The sequence below is a fragment of the Larimichthys crocea genome, chromosome III (genome assembly GCF_000972845.2).
Source record: "Larimichthys crocea isolate SSNF chromosome III, L_crocea_2.0, whole genome shotgun sequence".
NCBI classification, from domain to species: domain Eukaryota; kingdom Metazoa; phylum Chordata; class Actinopteri; family Sciaenidae; genus Larimichthys; species Larimichthys crocea.
This window is the reverse complement of record NC_040013.1, coordinates 47656673-47678416: the sequence shown is the minus strand read 5'-3', so window position 1 is coordinate 47678416 and position 21744 is coordinate 47656673. Positions and strand designations below refer to the sequence as shown.

The following is a 21744-nucleotide window of genomic DNA, read 5'->3' as shown; positions in this document are numbered from 1 at the left end:
AGTGGCTAAATCAATCTGTCAGGGCTTAATGGACTCAGGTTTACTTACTCCATGGTTCATTACTGTATGTTGCAGCCTGCATCCATATCAGCGAGGATAATAGATTGAGTTGTAAAAGTTCTGTATGTAAGATCAGGTATTGTTTCAGGGGAACTATTACAGCTATCGAAGGACTTACTGGCGACATATGGCAAAGTAGAGAAGCTCTGCATATGCTTTAAATTCATCAGCATGACATGATAAAATATGTTCATGATTTACATTTATCGGTGCATTCTATGCATAGATAATTCAAGGCTTACAATGTCTTATTGTTACTTCAGCTCCTGTTGATCCAGGCTATATCCATAATTTACACCTCGACAGATGTGTGTTTGGAAAGCATAAGTTTATTGTGTAACAATGACATGTAGCGTATTCCTCAGCTACATGGCTTCTCTGAGCATCGGCATCCCTCAGAGAGTTGCTGCTTTGGTGTTCAGGGCCAGAGGGATAAGTAATTAGGCAGACCTTGTCGGCTTGACTATTATCCATGTGAATCACTGACTTCATTAAAAACCTCTTTTGAGAGAGACGGCAGATAGTCCCACCTTAATTTGATCTTATTTTGACAAGGTAATTAAGATGATTTCAGATGAATTGTGCATTTCACATCCTACTGCTATTCGGGACATGGATAAGCATCAAAAGCTCTCCATGGACAGTATCATCATCGGGAAATACAGTAACACTTAACAAGCACATACTGGCTCATCTCATCATTATCTGTGCCTAGTTAATCTGTGCACGTAATTGTCTCTGTTGGATGTCTCACACTCTTGAAGACTTAAAATGATCTGAGAAGGCTGATGTATTTGAAGAGCATTAGCACACACTGATTTGGCCACACCAGCAAATCAGCAGGCATATCAAAGACGAAGGGCAGCAATGAGATGGTTTTGACAGGCACAGTTAAAAGGTCTTGTGCTAGATGTACAGGATCTTTTAACTGTGCCTGTCAATCTCTCCATCAACATTCCTTCATTCTATGGATGTATGAGGAAGAGAGGCAGAAAAAGAAGGCATGAAATGAAGAAATGGGCCACGGGGAGTGACTCATATCCTCTCAATGGAGGAGGGAGCCTTCAGTTCCCATCGCTTTGAAACATCACTCATCATTACACAAGAGAGGAATGGAGTGGAAAAGGCTAGCATGGCATTGATTCTGTCCAGTTTGAGATATCTAATTGGGGAAAATTTGGGTACAAATGTTCAATGAAAAAAGGGCTTGTGTAGTCTAACATTTAATTTCCAAGAATATTTTAACTTTCTGGGAAATATTCATATTTGCTCCTATTCAGTACAACTTGTTTGTATGGTATGCAGTTACCACCAGTAGCCAGTTTGCTTAGCTTAAAGACTGGGAACAGGGAGAAACACAAAGCCTGTGGTGGCTTTAGCTACTGATATGTTGGCAGTCCTGCCTCCTTCACCTAAGACGTGGATCATTGGTGTTCCTGAGGTGGGTTGAATGGCACCTGGGTGCTCAAACAGTGAACATTTTACCATTGGTGTTTACGTAGATTGTCGTGTTCTATAGCCAGCCTCAAGTGGCCATTAAAGGAACTGCAATTTTTGGCCCTTTAAGGCTTCACTTCATAGCCACAGAGGTTGCCGCTTGCATGGATTGGAGTGCAAGGGAGTTGCATCAATCTTCTCATTTAACTCTAATGGACAAGAAAGCAAATAAGAGTATTTGATGTATTCCTCCCTAAGTGTTAATTTCCGACTGAACAGTTAAAAACAAAATCAGAATATAGGCTACTGAAGCCTCATTTAAGGCCCATTCAAGTGTGTTAAATAAGACTTCAGGATCAGGCTCCATTTCACTCACCACACACAATGACTCACTGACTCAGGATCAGTGTTGTGGGTTACGTGTTACTTTGGAACGCGTTAGAGTACTCTAATTCCTTTTTTCGTGTAACGTAACGCGTTAGTTTTGTGCGTTAAGTAATCAGTAACTTCATTATTTTTCATCCGTTGCTTCAAGAATTTCTCCAGATAAGGAAAGACAAATTCCAACTGTGGCCTGCTTTTTGTCAGACAGTACTGTGCCACCTGCGGATGTGTCAGCAGAGGTGCAGCGTTGTGATGATGCGTCTGTTTTGAAAATCTTATTCTGCTACGTTTTAATCACTACTTTAGAGTGAAGAGTAAATGTAAGTGAATTTAGGCCTGTGACACTTGAATAGTATTTTCATAGTTTGGCTATTAGGCTATTTGTCATTTGCCTGTGTGCCAGTGAGCGATTTTATTGTTTGTGTTATACGGCCTGTTATCATTTTTGTTTGACATAGAGGCAACTGTTCAAATTTCTGTTAGATCGTTGACCGGTTGTTAATTTCTAAATGGATCTGAATCTGCTACCTGTTTACCTCAGATTGTGTTCACTTAAGCGCACTTTCATAACTGCAAAAAAGTTACCTATGTTCTGACTAATCAAAAAATAATTGATTAATAAAACACTATGTGGCATATTGCTGACTGTCTTTCCTGTTATTATTATCTTGCAGAGTTAATTGGGTTAGATGACTGACGTTATTCATTGTGAGGATGTCTCGGTGCATTTAAAGGAGGCTGTGTGTCTGTGTCGGTTAAGTTGCAGCCTGTGCGAGGCGCTGCAAACAGCTTTTAATTTTTGGTAATGCATGAGTACTCTAATGCGTTACTTTTAATGGTAACGTAACATAATTACTTTTAATTGATGGTAACTTTGTAACCTAATTAACTACTTTCCAAAGTAACTATACCCAACACTGCTCAGGATATACTTTGCTCAGATGGGTCAGATTTTTGCCTTTCAAAATTCATTTAACACCCTTCTGCAACACACATGATTGAAAAACAAACAGAACACATTGTATTGAACAGTGAGCACTAGTTAACCTCTTAACTAGATATGATGTTGTTGGGATTCCGTCATACTGAGCCAGCTTGTTTGTGCTTTTATAAAAAATGAATTTATTATTAATGGTAATTACATACCAGTGTAGGCTGTGCCAGACCTGTCACTGTTGTATTTCCTCCTTTGCTGATGGAGGTCGATAAGTCATAAATTACTTAGTGCACTTCTAAGTCTTCAAATGCCGGTTTGAAATGGAATTATCTCGCTTTATTAGAGTGTTAGAGATTCTCTCAAGTTAAGTTACAATTCATGAAAAAAAAAAATATATCCAAATTCCTGTTAGAAGAGAAGTGTAGCTTTATGCTGAGTGATAGATTTCGGTTATTAAATTGGCTGTTTGCAGTCCTTCAATATAATGTTACCTCTGTATTTCTGTTTATATTCTTCTCGCTCACTGAACAGCTTTGAAAAATGACTTGCCACTACGTGATATTCACAGCTTTCAGGTCTGGAAATTAGTGTTGGTGTAAATAAACATTCAAAGATAGTGACACCAGAGCTGATTCTGAATAAGGAAAAAGGTTAGAGCCATGTTTTCTTAGTATGCTGCCTTATTTCTGTGTTTAATAGCAGTTACATACAGTCCGACTAGCCTGTAAGCAATTCCTGAATTTCTTTGAAATGGGTGAGACTTTTTGGGACATTATCCCTGGGTGTAGAGATTGCAGAGTGGAGAGTATTTCAATTAAAATCAGGAACATGTAAAATTCCCTGGATGCATCCGAGCGCACACAACACATTATCTCAAGTGGAGAAGCAAGTCTGTGGGTGACTTTCTTCCAAAATAATTGTGAATTTGTTTATCTGTATGAACATGGAAAAAGTCCTGGTCCGTGTATAAATATACCTCACGTTACTGAGAATACATAAAACCTTTTTGTTTAGTAGTTGAGTCTACGGGCACTGGAGCCTAAAGCCAATGCTGCACAGATTTTTTTATTTCCTGAACTTAAAGCAGCTAATCTATAAATATTGTTATACTGGGACTAGATTAAATGTCTATGTGTAATGTGAAAAAAACAATTGTCATCCAACTTTGCAGTTCCTCTCAGCTCCACTGAGCATTTTAGCATTTTTCAGCTCATTGTTTTGGTTTGCTTTAGTCCACAACATCAATGATTAGATTCAGTCTCACTGTTCTAACCAGTGTCGTTTTAAGATGCCACTGGAAGCTGTTTTCAGCCAGAATGCTCAGATAAAACCAATGTGCACAGCTCAGCAACAAAGAACAGGAGATAGATATTTCCTTCAGGAGTTAGTGGAGAGCTACCCCGAGCTAAAAGGAGAGTGAACATCAGATTTAACATTTATTCAGTGGACAGGAACATTACTTCAAATGAATCCTAATGTGGCTCCGTGTGTGCTGGATTTATAGGTAACTATTTGCTAACAGGTTCATTATATTACCTTTTATAAGATGATAATATGTCAGTCTTGTGTGTACAGCTTGCTGCACTTCCCCAAAGGGGCTGATTAATGCCAGTTTAAGGATTTATCATCATATCGGCTGGCTTCAGAACAATATATTAATGAACAGGAGCAAGCATGCTGGCTCCAGAGTGCAGCTTCACATTTAACTCACAGGGTCTTAGTAGGAGTTCTCAATCTTTAGAGAATCTCAATTTTAGATGAATGATATTTAGTAGCTAGGACAGAAAGAGAACCAGCTTGGTTGCACACTCAAGTACCAGGACAGAGAGCTGCTGGATTAATGCATGTGCACAAATCAATTTTGACTGTAGCAGTCACACCACAGGATGATGATCTGCAGGTTTTGAAATGTCACTTAGTTGCAAGTGTAGCCTGTAGAATATCTACAAAAAAAAAAGCCTTATTGAGCCTCATGTAGTTGACATGAAATTACGCAGAAGCCAGAAACAGAGACCACGTATAGTTGCCTAAAGTTTCCATAATCACAAGTCACCACGCCAGCTGTGAGGAATACTAAATAAATGGTGAAGAAATTAATTAGTTAAGTTAAGTTAAGTCCCAGTGTTCTCCCAGCAGTGCAGTAATTATCTTCTGCTCCATATGGAGGGGAGCGAATGACAGGAGGAATTAATGCACTTTCATGATGTTTTGTGAATTCAAGGAAGCAGGTAGATTGACAGTCAATTAAGGCGTCCAAGTGAACCAAAGAGGCTGCAACATTTCACTTTGATATGACACCTTAAAATGAAGAGCCATGTCCTTTTTTTACATTGTGAATAGCACTCTGAGTTTATCATCAGTATGCATAAAGTTCAGTTTAATATGTTCCCTTTTTCCAGAGTAGCAAGCGTCTTTGGCAGTTGGACATTTTCATGATGCAGACATATATTTCCATACATATATCTACAGCAAAGACAACGGCACTGATGTTTTGTTTCAAGCACCATGACTCCGAAATGTCAATAACCTGACGTCTGATGTGTGTAATTGTGTGTGTTTCAGCATGTGTACACAAGCATATACGTGACATCTGCCATACTGCTCTAAAAATCAATCCTTTAGCTCGTATGGACAGAGTGTACAGGACATAATGATATCCTGGTAACAGAGGACATAGTTGTAGTGAATTTCAGCTCCACTAAAAGAAGGCAGATCAGAGAGAACTGTCATCCAAATGACCATGTGAACGAACTCTAACAGGGCAGCTGTAGCAAATAGGGGACTGTGTCTTCTTCTTTTTTTAAAAGATCAATACACCCAGTGAATCAGTAAAATATGAGAGCCCCTGCAGCATCTTCACACATCTCGGTGCCTGTTAGTGGTCGAGCTATCTAAGTTGTGCACACAAAATAGCTGAGAAAAGTGGAGTTGAACTCTAGTTGACCTGAGGCTACTCACTACACTCATCTAGGCAAACCTGGGGCTTTTGATTGTTGCTACAGGATAACTGTCCCTGTCTGTCAAATGTGTCAAGATGTCTACCAAGATGAGCATGACCTCAGCACTCCATTTCATTGTCTCAGTCTGAGTTCTCAGCTGCTCACTGGCTCCTTCTCCTCTGTCCAATTTTCCATTTTGACCACTGACTGAGAAAAAGCCTAGTTGGCAATATCATTCTTGCAGTTTCAGGATTTTGAGTCTTCCCACATCTGTTTCCTGCTTCACAAATTATGAGAATGTGCTGCTTCTTCTTTTTTTTTTTTTTTGACTTTTGACTTTTGTTCAGATGGAGCTCCGACATAATACTTAAAGCTAAATAAATATTTTAAGTAGAATTGTTAAAAAGAAGCTTCTCCTTTAAACTCATATCAGTTGGTAAAAAACAGCAGAAAGCTTTTCATTTCATTTCCTTTACCACCAACCAATTTATTAAAAAAAAAATAAAACTACTACTACTTTTTATGTCTGGTCAAAGGCAGACTTTAATTCAGAGTAGTTTGTTTTTCCCATTCACACATCTATATCGTCAAGATTCACTCCCTTGCAAATTCCAAGGTGGGCACAAAGATGATGCCTCATTTTTGTTCTTTTAAATGTCATCTGGTTTCAGTAAAGAGTTTCCATGGCCCATGATAGAATAAATGTTTTTTTTCATTCACATGTGAATTTATTTTTTGGCATATTGGCCAATGATCTTAAATCCAAAGCCTATCTGAATGCCTGTCATAAGCCTCTACATGCTGCATTTTCCCAGTTTATTGATTGTATTGTGTAATGGAAACCTGTTTACTGCTGTTAATAGCTTTTATGCTTTTTATGGCTGATGTTTTCTTTAGCCCTGTGAAGTTTATCACGCAAATGGTCCATCTGCAATTAACTAACTGCATGTAGAGAGACAATTAAATTAAATTAGCAATTACATTACCACTACATCAAAGTGCTCTGTGTTAAGTGCTTCCTCTTAATGATGTGGGCTGCAATTTTATGAAGGGTCAATGTCAAATGAACTGAAAAAAATGCAGGGGGACCTGTGTGTGGGATGTATGTGTGTGTCATAAGAGAGTGTTGAAAATTAAAACAAACTTATTTGGTTTTTAGATTTGACTAAATTTCCATAATATTAAAATATTTAGAGGCACATGTTGTCTGCAGCGTGACACTTTCCAGTACAGTAGTCTCTCAATGACTTTGAAAATATTTTTCAAAGATTAATTGTCCTTTCATACATAAAGCTAAACATTTATTTTCCATGTTTTGTGGAGGGTTTTCATTGTATTCTAATTTAAATTTTAAAAAATCATTAAGTACAGAAGCAGATAGCTGTTTGGCTTCGTATAGAACAACTCAGTTTTATATGATTCCACCTATAGTTCAGTGATTCACAATTTAAAGTGATATCCTGCCATTAGCAGAGGTGCTCTCAGCATGGCGTTAATATATTTTCCACTGTAAACACAAAAACACAAGCATCCTTATTATGTCAAGAATATCTAACATTTGGTCTGATTTGTTCTGCTAATTCTTGGACTGTTGCCCAGGTTACGAAGATACAGGCCGCAGGAACAAATCAAGAGCAGTCCTGATTTTGCTCAACAGCAATCCGCTGTCCTGATTTTCCTCCAAATCATCAGATCAGTGATTGTCTCACCTTCAAAAAGGTCACATCAGCACTAATGATCCACAAAGGCAGAGTTGACTCCCAGCAGATGTCTTGTCCCAGGTTGTTTGCTGTTAAATCAAAGAAGAAATCTAACCCAACCTTGCCATGTTGTATAGCTGGAGATGTGGGATTAAATTGCCACATCACCGAATAGTCTCTTAAAACAAATAATGAAGGTTAGAATAGAGCCAGATGTGCTGAGCATTGAGACAGTCCTTCCACTCCTGTACATGTGTACAGGCGAACTGTAAAATTCACTGAAGACAGCTGATACAGTCCAATATACCTTGGGACCTGCACTCAAGTGAAGTGTAGCTGAATTCAGTATTTAAAGTGATGGAATGATGTTGAGTCTTAAATCCAGATTAGATTGACATTACATTGAAATAACATTAACAAGCACATTCTCTTCATACATTTCAATCGTCATCAACGAGAATAAAGTCTTGTCATAGCGTTTTGCTTTGGCCTCCAGTAGGCCTTCAAAATCACAGATGTATTACTCAAACCAGACTTGCTGGATCTTATTGCCTGTGTGTGAATCAACATGCCTACCCTAATTAACCTAAAGTTATCTAAATTTCCTGATCACTAAATCTCAGGTGCTGGCTGGTAATCCTGTTTAGGTAGTATAGAAATTACGTTACAATTACATGCAGTCACGATGCACATGCTTGCACGCTGTACACACTCACATAACCAGTCACACTGAGGTCTGACAAACAGGTTAAACCACACAAGATGAGACACATATAGTTAGAATATAAGAATATAAATAGAGCTCAATTTTTTTCAGCCAAACTATCTTTTTCTGAGCACTAGAAGGCTCTTTTTTATGCTCTGAAAAAACACCCACAGCTTCCCAAATTTGCATCATTTTGCTTGGTTGGATATCATAGCTAACAGTTTCTTGTAGTTTGCGATTTATAGCACAGCATGTTGCGATACATAATTAAAATAAATGATGGTTACTGAGATGATTACAGCCATATTGTAGCACTGTCAGCTTTCTAGGAGTGCAGTGGTGTGCAGTGAATTGCTGCCACATGAAAGAATATATTTGAATGAAGATATCTGCCTATTGTCCCACCCTCTCTCTTCTGTGTATTAACAATAAGTAAGAAAATAACATAAACCATGTTTATTTCATCCACTGACACTCCAAGAAGCCTGATGTGATACAAAGAAACTAAAGGCTGATTCACAAGCCTGGTTAGCTATTGGGTTTCTGACCTCCTGGAAATGGTGGTTGAGAAAATATTGATCTTCAATTTGCTTTTAGTGCCGGGCAAACTGCTAACTGCAATTACATATATACACATTTTCAATTATCCATGAGCGCTCCATGCACATATCCACAAGCACTTAACACACATAGATACTTTCACACAAACATATATATATGTGTACACACACACACACACACACACACACACACGCACAAACACACATTATTGATTTTAAACAGGAAACCTGGATAAAGAAACTAAGGAAAGATGGCATTATACAGAGCTCACTATGGTACAAAAGGTGAAGGGTGGGATCTGCAAGGACTAAAGACTTACCATTAAATTGGTATTGCACTTAAACCCACATAAATGCACCAAACCATGATGAAGGCTATTGTGGAAAGGTAGCACTTGTCATGGGCAGCAGCAAAGCAGGTAAAGCCTACTCCAAAGTACTAATGGATTTTTTAGGCCAGGGTCACTGCGGATCATCAGCAGTGAAGATGAAGGGTCAGCCAGTCAATGGACGTGTTTAAGCTTAGGTCAGGCCCAGCAAACTACTCCACCACTGATACAGCCAGGGCAATTAAGGGTTTCAGGGTGAGAGAGAATAAAAGAGGATGGATGCCTTTATTAATGTACAATTGAACACAGGCTTTCATACACCCTTGAGCATTGCAGAAACATGAAAATTATGATAATTAGAACTTGGGTAAATGTTTGATAGTGTCTCATTTGCCTGAACACTGCACACTTGGCCATATGGCTCAAGGCTTACTGATTCAATCACCTTGTCTGCTCACATATTTGACACATCTTACTTTGGCGATGCTCAGTCTGTTTCAGCACTGCCAGGTAAAAAAGCTGGATGGTGATCTTATTGTTATTTTGTCATCATGTTGTCTAGTCATTGTCTAGATACTTTGAACCTAATAGCTTAGCTCTCAGTGAGAACACTAAAAAGTTACTTGAGAAAAGATTGATACTATATTAATGGAACATTATGTAACACTTTGTATTCATGAATTGATACACTCACCACTTTTTTAGAGAGATCAGCCATGAAAAGACCAAAACCATGAACAGTATTATTTCTTATTTCTTATTGTTCCCCCAGAAGCCTAATGTAGCCTAATCCTTTTAATATACACCTCCATTGTTGCCCAAAACTATTAAATACACATGAGTGCATCACATTTGAACATGAGCACAGTAGTTTACTTTGAGGCAATCCCACATACACTGCGCTGCTGCCAGAAGTACTCACCAGAGCACAAAATGTGTAATCCGTGGCTGAAAATAGTTCCCAACAAATGCACTAAAGATCTGTGTTGTCAGTAAATATTAGGGTTGACGTCCACTGACAGGGTAAGGAAGAATACCTCATTCAAATATAACAAACGTACAGCATACATGTATACTAGATAAGCTATGCTTATTCTTTAATTCTTTAAAGAGAAGATCCTGATTAACTTCAAACTAATCTGCTTTGACATAAAACTGATAACTACTGTATGTACTATCCGGGGGCCTTGGTATAGAAATGTTTGGGAACCACTGCCCTAAAGCACAAGAAGATGTATTTACTTGTTTGGCATTAAATAAACTTGGTGAGCTCAACACAGGCTTCACCCCTGCTCTGGACTTCATTTAGAAAATAGTTTTGTAACAGTATTGTCCTTTAACACCATGCAGGGGGCATCGTTTTGGGTTCAGGGAGAAGTTAATGGATCAGAACATCTGTTACGCATTGTGGTGATCATCATTAAGAGACTGTGGGTGGTGGAGGCTCTGCAGTTTGTACGACTGGAACGACATTACCATATGCTGTGGCATTCTGGTTATGTTGTACCTCCTGAGCCACTTTCCCCACAGCATGGCATAGATTTGCACATTTACATACTGTACATCAACGGAGGATGTTATTTGAAGAGAGCTTTAAAATTCTAATCTTTTGTTGCACTCTAAGTAATGACTGTTTTACTACCACGTGAGTGCCTGTCACTATTTTCTTCCGTTGACGATGTCGGACGGGTGTCACAACATCCCTGAGTCTTCAATTGATCAGTACTTTCTGCTGTGATTGATGCTCTTCAAGATGACAGATATTTACTGCCCGGCTTTTTATATCACTCCTTATGCCATACCACAGCATTTTTGTTTGTGAGCTGGAATATGTAGTGACAGATTTTGTGTGTCCATGCATATAATAAAAATGTCAGGCAATTTGTTCACAATAGTAGCAAAATATGTGTGTATTGTTCTCCTTAAATACTGGCCTTCAGAATCAGAGCTGCAGTGAAAATGTTGAGTTTGTTCATATGACTACTGTTAAATGCAAGATTTCATATAAATGTAATGTAATGTCATATAAAACAACTGTTTTTGTTGTTATCACATAAGTTCAAATTTAAATGAAGTAATGAATGATGAACTAAGCATGCAGATGCACAGAGGAGGAGGAGGGAATTGTGCTGTTGAAGGACTTGAAGTTGAACTTTCTTTCTATGCAGTAAAGAAATGATGATTAACGATTACATGGTCACTGATTAAATTGCAATGCGGTCAGGTCATTGAAAAGAAAGATGGGGCAAGGACCACAAGCAGATAATCAGACAGATTTTTAATAAACTCCCAGGACAAGCTCTGGAGTCAACATTGACCTTTAGTACTTATTCAGTATTTGTCCAAAACTATTAAATTAAGAACCAGATTCTAATGAACCAGAATCATCTGTTAATCCCCATGGTGCCTGTGCTATGGGCATTTCCTCTGCAATCAGGCATCCTCCTTTATTCCTGTCATGTTTAAAAAAGGTAAAGACATTCCTGTGTGAATTGAAACATGGACTCTTTCTCTCCTGCTGCTGTCTAGGTGTGGCAATGTGGAGGCAGTATGGAAGTCCTCCCCTGTGCCAGAGTAGCTCACATCGAGCGCACCAAGAAGCCCTACAACAATGACATAGATTACTATGCTAAGCGCAATGCCCTGCGGGCTGCTGAGGTGTGGATGGATGAATACAAATCCCACGTCTACATGGCCTGGAACATTCCCATGAACGTAAGTTTTTTCACTGTCTTGGAACGCTCCATCCCTCAATCCCTGAGCTCCTCTCTTCCCTTGCTCATTCAGACACGGAGCACAGCTCTCCGGAGACGCTAGTCAATAGCAATTCAAAATTCAGATTTCATCCCACCTGACCTTCACACTGGCAACAGAGCGAGGATGCCGTGGATTCGCACTCCAAACAGACGAGAGAGGTGCACCAAGTGAAAGAGAGGAGCTTCCTGTCTAATCAGTCCATTTTCATTCACATCACTTTAGCCTAATTGCTTTCAAGGGTCTTTTGAGATGGGCTGCAAAATAATAAACAGCTACTTTCATTAATTTAATAGTTTAATATTAAATCCTAATTGCCTCTTCAACCGTGCAGGATGAGATGATTGTCAGTAAAGGACATCAGTGAAGGCCTCTGAACAACAGCCCACAACAACACACTGCTGTTCATCACAAAATAATAACTGGCTGTGTAGAAGTCACACACAGGTCTGACATGCTGCTGATGCCTGCATGTCGTCTACAAATTTGGCACAAACATCATTACATGAGAACTCACTAAGTGCGGATGGGAAGTGCCAACTGCGGAAATGTTGTAACTGCTGTGTGTGTGTGTGTGTGTGTGTGTGTGTGTGTGTGTGTGTGTGTGTGTGTGTGTGTGTGTGTGTGTGCAGCATAGAGGGCATGTTGAGGAAGAGGTGGGGGGGGGCAGAGACTTTGACAAACTAGCCAATCACATCCCCTCTCCAGTGTAATTACAAACACAGTGGTATGGCACGTTATTACCCCAGCTGTCCTGTGGTGCAGAGTTATTTTGTGTACAGTACAAAGACCTAACGCTACGATTATTCCATCTACCTCTCTTTCTCCCTCCCTCCCTCGAAACCCACACAATCACAGATTCTTGTTATTGTCTGAGGTACCCACTGAGAGCACAATTACTTTGGTGGGAGAAGGCTTTATGATTCACCACAGTAGCGGGCCCCCAGTCCTAATACTAAAAAACATCTCAGTGAAATCAAATGCATTTGTTAGTGTCGCTTTATGGTAGGAAAAAAGTGGACAACTAAAATTCATCACTAACAGATGTTGAAAGCAAGTTCAGCAGCTGGCTAGAGGAACAGAGAGAGGAAACTGGGGAGGATTTGCCTGTACACACTTTAATAATAAGACAACTGTCCGTCTGTGTATGTGTGTGTCTTATTTCCATATTCATGCAAATGTAAGCATTGCACATAGTAATATGAACTGTGTATATATTTGTGTACATCAGGATTAGGCCTCTGTGTCAGGCAGGGCAGCTATTAGGCGTTCCCCTAATCAATCTGGAAAGCCACCCCCATAATGCAGGAAGGACCATGAGAGCTCATAATTAAGCAGCTGATTAGAATTTGCTCAGCACAGATCATGTCTAATGATAGAACAATGAAGGTCCCACATGACAAGCACATCTATCTATCTCTTTGACTATATGCTTGCATCCTCTTAGCACATCAATACTCTTGCATCTTCCATTTCTCTAGTGCTCTCATTTGGATCTTGAGTAAATTGCCTGGGGGCTAAGAGTTTTCTTTTTTTTTTGTTTTGCACTATTTGTTGACAGAACCCGGGGGTTGATTTTGGGGATGTCTCTGAGCGACTGGCCTTAAGGAAGAGGCTACAGTGCCGGAGTTTCCGTTGGTACCTTGAACACGTCTATCCAGAGATGCGCATCTACAACAACACCATCACATATGGCGAGGTGAGAACGATACTTGCTTGCAAAATTATTGGAAATAATCTGTATGTTAATTTTTCTGCAGACATTTGGACAATGAATTTGATTCTATAGGTAATAAATATCAGCAGCTACACTCAAACAAAAACCTAAATGTACATATAAACAGTCAAGAGTCATCACAGTGACAAGCTCAACTAAATAAATATGAATTCACTGTATCCAGTAAGGTAAAGGTTGTTCTCATTACTATAGCAATGCAGCCTCCTCACACAGGGTAAGATTCAATGTCCTCAGAATGAGTTTTAATTAAACACTTATTAGTTTTCCATTCCAACTTGATTGGTTTGGGTTTGGCTGCACACTGCATAGTCAGGGAGGAAAACAGGATTATGGCAGGTTGAAAAATTGAACACACTCCAGAGTCAGACATATTTGGAGGTTTGCTCAAACACCCCATTTTTTGTCATATCAATTTCAACAATGGAAAAGAGAGGACAATCAATATGCTCTGCAAATGCAATGTTGGAATACATCAAAATTAACCTCTAGATTCATCAAAGCTGTGTGAATTTACTCCCTCCTTTGTTTCCCCTGCCGCCTGTTTTGGCACTGGCACCCAGCTAATGGATTCCTCAGAGCGGCAGCCACTTAAGTGGCACTATTTCAGATCTGTCGACAAGCCTTGTGTTGCCACACAGCCGCCGCAGCAGAAGTGAGTCTCATCTGTCACTGAGCATCAGCGCCGTGCTAGGCCATGCTGACCAGACTAGCCGAGTGGAACGTTCCCTGACAACAGCACATGATAGATATGTCACAACCTGGAAATGAAGCTGTACGCATTCAAATCACACAGAACCGGGGTTCACGCTCACTGCACACCACCATCTGGAAGGCTAGAAGGAGAGACAGAGCTGGGGCTGGTCACTGCTATCCTGATATCCTATCATGGCTAGTTCATCACTTTGTCATGATATAAGACTGTGTGAGCCCCAATGGATTAGGTAGACAGGAGGCAATGTGACATGCTTTCAGAGTGGTGATAGGTATTCTTTGAGCATGAGTAGAAAAAATCATTTTTTCCAATATTTTGATAAAAAGAAATTACCACTAATGTCAAATACAATACAAGATACAGTGTTTAAGTCATGCTTATGAAATAGCTTTTTGTAGGTTAAGAAATGAGGCAGATTTTTAACTGTCACCCATGAAGCTGATGAGACAAATGAGATCTCCATCAACCCTTGTCCATTTTATGGTCAATGCAATAGTGCAACATGTCAGGAAATATGCTTGCTTGATTTCTTGTCAGCAGTTAAATGAGAAGATCAATACCACTCTCATGTTTGTATGCTAAATCTAACGCTGCAGCTCTGTCTCTGAAATCTCTCCATTCATTAACTGCGAGGACCTTCTCTGTTGTCTTTCAGGTGAGGAACAGCAAAGCCAGCGGCTACTGCCTGGACCAGGGCTCTGAGGACGACGACAAAGCCATCCTCTACCCCTGCCATGGCATGTCCTCCCAGGTCAGATCAGTGTGTGTGTGTGTGTGTGTGTGTGTGTGTCTACTAATGTTCATCAGGCAATCAGTTAATATTGCAATTAAGCTGTCAGTGTATTGTGCTGAATCTTCCAAAATAACATTCCCAAGTATGTATGTATTACCCTCCAGGCAAACTCATTCTTGGATTTACGAAGCAACATATTCCACATTTTAACACTTGAGGACTCTCCTCAGGATGATGGGGTATAATTACTCTCCTTTTCAAGCACCAAAGAAGTTAAATCACATTTTGTTTAATAGGTGGTGGTAGTAACAGCTTCTCATTGCTTCTCATTTAACAGAACTGTATTTGCCCCTCAACACACGTACAAGTCTCTTGCTGAAGCTTTTAAGTGAACTGATACGAAACACCCAAGACATACTGAGGGTAAATTATATAATAGTATAACCCAAATCACCGGTAGAGTAGTTTAAATAATCTGTAAATACACTGAATCAGGAGGCTTATTCTACTTAATCACAAGGTGTAAATTGTTCCACTGTAAAACAAACTTACAAAAGGATGTTCAGGTAGATAATTATCAAGCATGGTCTAAACACATCTGTAAACATATACATCCTCTGAATCTGTGTGGGTGTAATATGTGTAATTATTGAAAAAATAAAAAAAGGAAAGGAGTCAGAATAATAGAAAGAAATATACATGAGCTGAAATAGAGCTTTGGGGTTAATGTTTAAAAAAAAATCATAACTATATCTTAAAATAAGTGCAAACTTCTACTATTGAATGTAATTTAGAATATAATTGAAATTATTTTTTTATTTGCATTAGCTAAAAGGTCCCACCCACACAGCTCTGGGGATGGATCTTCATTTATTTAATGGTTCATATACAATGTGTATACACAGTATTTATATAAAAATATAAACACAACACTTTTTGTTTTTGCTGCTATTTTTTATGTATAATATACTGTAGAATATCTACTATAAGTTTTCCTCTATGCACTCAAAGGACTAATTTCAGATTTTGTTCACAAATTTGTTCACATCCATGTTAGTGAGTGTTTTACTTTGCCAAAATAATCCATCCACTTGACGGGTGTGGTATATCAAGAGGTGAGCCTTGGACTGGTCAAAATGAAAGGGCACTCTAAAGTGTGCAGTTTGATTTATTAGGCACTGAGCTGGATGTTTCACGTAGGGCTACACATACCAATTTATTTAGAGCAGGGCACGTTTACTATTTTGCTATGAACTATTACTCAGTTAAAATGACATCACTTTAGTCTAGTTCTACAAAGCATATTTTAAAAGGACAATTTGTTTTATATTGTTTAGGAGGAGCAGAGCCTTCCAGGCTTTTTTTTTTCATGTCCATTAAATGTATTTTCATTTTTGTGTGTGATTTTAACCTGTGTATGTAAACAAAACTTATTGAGTCACACGAGCCAAAAGGTGCATGGTACAGACACTGTGTTGTGGCTATACTACCAGCTAAACAAGGCATCACCAGAAGCTGCTCCATTTTAAATACTCCTAGGTGAGAGTGCATGTAGTTATATGAATATGCAGTCAGATGCTAAAAAAAAGAACACGTGCCCAGCATAATAATTTACTTGAATAGATACCTGGGAAATTGGCACTATGGGAGGCTGTTGTCCTGTTTTTCTTTTTGTGCTGTTAAAAACGGAAGATAACCCTGAAGACAAATCATGCAAATGCTATTCATGCATCAATTTTCTTACCTTCCCTGACTGTTTCTTTTGCTGGTGAGTGACATGTTCATTATCTGTCATATGAGGGCATAAGATAGGAGCCAGCCTCTCTTCTTTTCTTCCGCAGTGAGAGCACACTGGGGTCCAGTAATGCAAAGCTTCCCTGACTCTTTTAATCCTGATCCCTGGGGCTAACAAACAAATGGAGATGAATTTTGTGTCTTTATATCATTAGATTACAGTGATGACCGACATTACTGTGAGCGGGCCAAATTTAATTTTGTGGGACACTGTGATGTTGCATTCCTTTTAACAATTCCTCCTTTTACTTATGTAAAAAAAAATATATCTAATTGGCCAGAATAAATCTTTATTGTTGACGAATGAGTCTGTTTCTGCTGGCTCTCCCCGTGGAAATCTAAGTCATGGATAATGTGTCACCTTTGTCTGATGCAGTGAAAGCATGGTGGAGGAGCTACAATGCCTGGATCATTGCTCATACTTACACACCACACACCAAGCAGTAGTCTGTTAATGATGAGCAATTCAACGATGAAACATGAAATAGCATTATTGGTTAGGAAAGGAGATTATGACACAATGTGCCCAGATAATCTGACATTCCTTGCATAAGCAGGCACTGTATGATGTGTCTAGAGGTGTGTAGTCATTTGCAGCAGCCTGTTACTGTATAATAAAGGTAAACAGAGGATGGCCGTGTGTAATTGCACTGCGCTCTGGTGTGACACTTTTCTAATCAGCGGATTATAATATTAACCATATTCATTTATAGATCAATGCACACTGCTTCCCTAACCACATTAAATTAGCGTTTAATTGAAGTAGTTTATTTACATTTTATTCTACTGTTGCTGTAAAAAATTTTTAGCTCTGAGACATTTATTCTCAGTGCAACATCTTTCTTTTCCTCCCAAATACTAACAACAGCCACAACAACATTTGTGTTGGCTGTTGCAGCGTCATGAAAATAGGGACCTCAAGACTCAAAAACAGACTTGCTGGGTTTGCTCACAAAGGATCCTATGTGTAGTGCACTTGGTTGTGCATGGTACTGATAGGCACCCTCTGCAATGCTTATGCTGTTGGGCCTCTTAAGTCTCTCCGTTAGAGGTTTGTGTGGACTGGGTCCAGAGCTGAGGCCCCAAACCAAACACCCCCTTAAGACGTTTGCCATAATCTGTGGCATCGACTGGTGGGGCAAGGTACAGGAAAGGTAGACATGTGGAGACTACAATACAACCCAATACCATGTACAAACACTCCATCTTATATTTGCATTGTCACAGTGTTGCACCATTAATGAGCTAATTAAGAAACTTGTGATTAGCTTGACCTCCAAAGGCTGCAAAACCTTCGCAATGGCAGGAAGGCAATGGAGCGTCTAATGTTGCTGCATGAGGCACAGGTTAATTGGCTTGGCAGAATCATTTTCTAGTGTTAATTATTTGTTATGGACCCATTTTTAAATGTATTAGTGTATAAATGCTGCCAGACTGAGTTGTAAACAGGTATTAGTGGGGATTATATTGGGGTTTCCTTGGGCCCAGTCATAGTTTACACCATGGATAAATCAGCTTAGAGCCTTATAACCCCAAAAGACCCAAGACAGCAATTCGACAGACCTTTAAAATAAGTTACCAACATGGTACCTCACATTACACAGTTTGAGGTATATTTATGTACATTTCTGACATTCTTAGTTCAAAGAATTGTCCTTAGCATTGTTATGAAGAGCCAGACCAGCTCCAGTGAACCTTGAGTGACACACAAAGTGGTGCTTCATTGTTTTCTTATTTGTTCTAAGTGGCTCTTTAGGGCAGAACACTGGAATAAAAACCACCTGCATTCTCATAAGGAGCAGCACCCACACAGGCCACTTATTGCAGCTCTACTTTCTCCGTCAGTGCTCCAAAGGTCCTTCACCCAATCAAGTTCAGAGACTGTATATGACCACAATTTAAAGGGGTTTTATACTTTTTGAAGTTTCAGCAGATTTATATACACATTCTTAGAGATGGTAATTGCAATCATCTACTTTAGCAATGAAGTCAAATATTTGCTTATATTTAATCCCATTTCCTTACTCAAACCCTCAAACAAAAAATCACACTGGGACAGGATATAAGATACAGCATATTTTTGCTTTAATAAATCATTGAGACGACACATTGTTCATTGGCTTTTCAGCAGTTCAGATTCAGAGGAACTCTCTTCCATTTATTCCTCAAGTACTGTGAATAATATAACATAGTTATCTTCCCTGTTGTTTACCAGCTTTTATGTGTGTTTGTGTGTGTGTGTGTGTTCCACTCTAAGTGGGGCTGATGCCGTATTAAAGACCTCCCCATTTTTGGCATCTCATTTTTCAGAAAGGATCACTCCCATAAATAATAAATGTTAACTCTACTGTATCCTTACGTAATAGATACTCTACACTGTCACAGCAGCTTTCATGTGCAGGATTAAACAGTGAGTGATCAAGTTTTGGTTTGGGGAAATACTGTAGCATTAATAAGCTGCACACTCTGGTTTCGGTGCAGTGCTCCACACTGAAACATTCTCCAAAATAACTTGTAATCATCCATCTAGGAAGTTTTCCTGTCTAAAATAAATCTTAATGGCAAAACACCTAAATCTGGCTTTGTGACATATACAATATACAGTATGTATACTTTTATCATATAAAAATATTGCATTGAATAATTCCTGTGAAAAGATAAGAAAGCTTTAGGGTGCATTCAGACAGAACCTGGCGCTGCGGTGAAAATGCAAATTCATTCATTTGGGTAGGGGTAGTGCGTTTTGGCTAGGGGTGTCTGCCAAAAAAACGCAGTGACCTGTGGCAGAGAAGTTGAGCCAGATCCAACTTTTGGAAAAACGCAGCATGACATCATGCCGCAGCCACCAATCAGATGCCCAGATCGGGCAAACAACTTCGCAGTCAGCCTGAAATGTCTCTAAAAACTGAGGCTATCCAGGTGGAGTTCATGAATTTAACTCTTTATTTCTTTATTTCATGTACCCAGCTTCTAAATCTGTGTCTGGCTCACATTTTATGCAGCAAAATAGTGACACGAAGAAGTTTTCATTGGTTTGTGTCCGATGGTTTGAGAGAGAAATGGACAGAGAAGGAGAGAGAGAGTGAGCATGGGTCGAGAGACATAGACAGTGAATGAAAACCAGTTAATCAGCAAAATAAAAAGATTTTTTTTAAATCCTGATTGTTTCAATAGCCGTTACATTCTGCACAAACACACACAACCCCAGCAGCTCCCCCCATACACCACGGGACAACCCTGCAGCGATTTGCCACAGCGCCTGATTCTGTCTGAATGTGCCCTTAAGAGTCCTGTCATGATAAAGCTCAAACTAAATTTACATTTTAAATTTTTTCCTAGCCGCAATGGAGAAATGAACGAACAATGAAAAATAAAATAAAATGGCATCTCTATGATTTATTTTATTATTTCACACGAGGCAGTAGCTGAATCCAGTTACTATGGAGACAAAAACATGAATTCACTGCATTTTTAATGTACTATGCAGGTTCTACGGCAATTATTTCTTGTGTACTATAATCAGCTTAAGAGAGCTTAAAATGAAAGCTTTACAGCCTTTCTGTATGTTACACAGTCAGCCAACCAGTGTTCACTGCTTCTGTAGTTACTGCTGTCTGTCTTTGTAGGGCAGAGCGTTTCCACTGATATGGAGTGTTTATTTGTTGAAACTATGATTGCTGCTTCAATACGTGAGTCCAACATTAAGCAACACATTTGTTATCTCTGTGTTGCAGCTCGCCCGCTACTCTACCGAGGGACTTCTCCAGTTAGGACCCCTGGGGTCGACCACTTTCCTGCCTGACACAAAATGTCTTGTTGATGATGGCAGAGGACGCACTCCCAGACTGAAAAAATGTGACGCTGTTTCAAGGATCTCCCAGAGACTTTGGGACTTTACACAGGTAAAGAAAATACATGTTCTTTTTGATCACACGTGCTACAACTTCAAACACTCCAAATATAATTAAATACTTCATTCTTAAGGGTAATGTGAAAAGGTTGTCATATTTTCATGCATTTTTGTTGCAGAATGGTCCGATCATCAGCAGGGATACTGGTCGCTGTTTGGAGGTAGAAATGTCCAAAGATGCCAATTTTGGCCTTCGCCTGGTGGTCCAGAGATGCTCCGGTCAGAAGTGGATGATACGAAACTGGATTAAGCATCCCAGGCATTGAAGCCAGAGAACAACCTCAGAGACAGTTTGGGCAGTGTTTCAAGTCGCAGTTGGATCTCAAATGTTGAACAGTTCAGGGAGGAGCGGGGACTGCTGTTGTAAGTGTGTGGTATTTCACACTACAGACTGCAGTACACACTGAGCTCCCTCAGGCCACGGAGCTTTACAACACTGAGTCTTAAAGAAGAATATGATCAATTCAAGGGTTCTACTGAGCTGCGCTTTCACAGAGACCTTAAGGCAAGCTGCGCTGTTTGAAATGGCCCACATTTCTGACATTGAGCTACATGTATAGAAACAGAAACAAGACGCCTGAGTGCAGACCCTGAAGGTGGTTTGAGATCCTAGTAATTCTTTTGTTTGTACTGTAAACTAAACTATCAGATCTTTGGAGACGAGAAAGTGTGTGTGTGTGTGTGTGTGTGTGTGTGTGTGTGTGTGTGTGTGTGTGTGTGTGTGTGTTGTGTGTGAGGGATAGAGAGAGAGAGAGAGAGAGAGAGGAGAGAGAGAGAGAGAGAGAGAGGGAGTGTTTTTTTTTTTCTGAGTAAATCAAAAGATACGATTGCTGTCAATCGCCACATCAAAATGATTATTTTGGGCTGTGATTTGGAAAGTTGTTTTGGATACTGTGCTGCCCTGTCAAGACATGTAATAGGCTTTGAAGGGGCTGCCCCTCATCTGATCAGGAGGCATTTCACCTGCACACATACAAACCACTTCTTTGTTTCTTTGGACTGTATTGCTCACTGTGGACAGGAGCAATCATGTGCCTTTTTTCTCATTTTT

The 21744-nt window shown here is 39.5% G+C and overlaps 1 protein-coding gene across 1 annotated transcript in view; it reads left to right on the top strand.

Moving 5' to 3' along the window:
* Window positions 1-21414, top strand: part of galnt9 (polypeptide N-acetylgalactosaminyltransferase 9) — a 79513-nt gene extending 58099 nt beyond the window's left edge. The window contains exons 7-11 of the mRNA XM_010733241.3: window positions 11582-11767; window positions 13368-13505; window positions 14912-15007; window positions 20518-20685; window positions 20813-21414. Of these exons, the coding sequence (XP_010731543.1) occupies window positions 11582-11767; window positions 13368-13505; window positions 14912-15007; window positions 20518-20685; window positions 20813-20959 (735 nt within the window). The 3' untranslated portion in view covers window positions 20960-21414. The remainder of the gene's footprint in view (window positions 1-11581; window positions 11768-13367; window positions 13506-14911; window positions 15008-20517; window positions 20686-20812) is intronic.
* The last annotated feature ends 330 nt before the right edge of the window (window positions 21415-21744 follow it).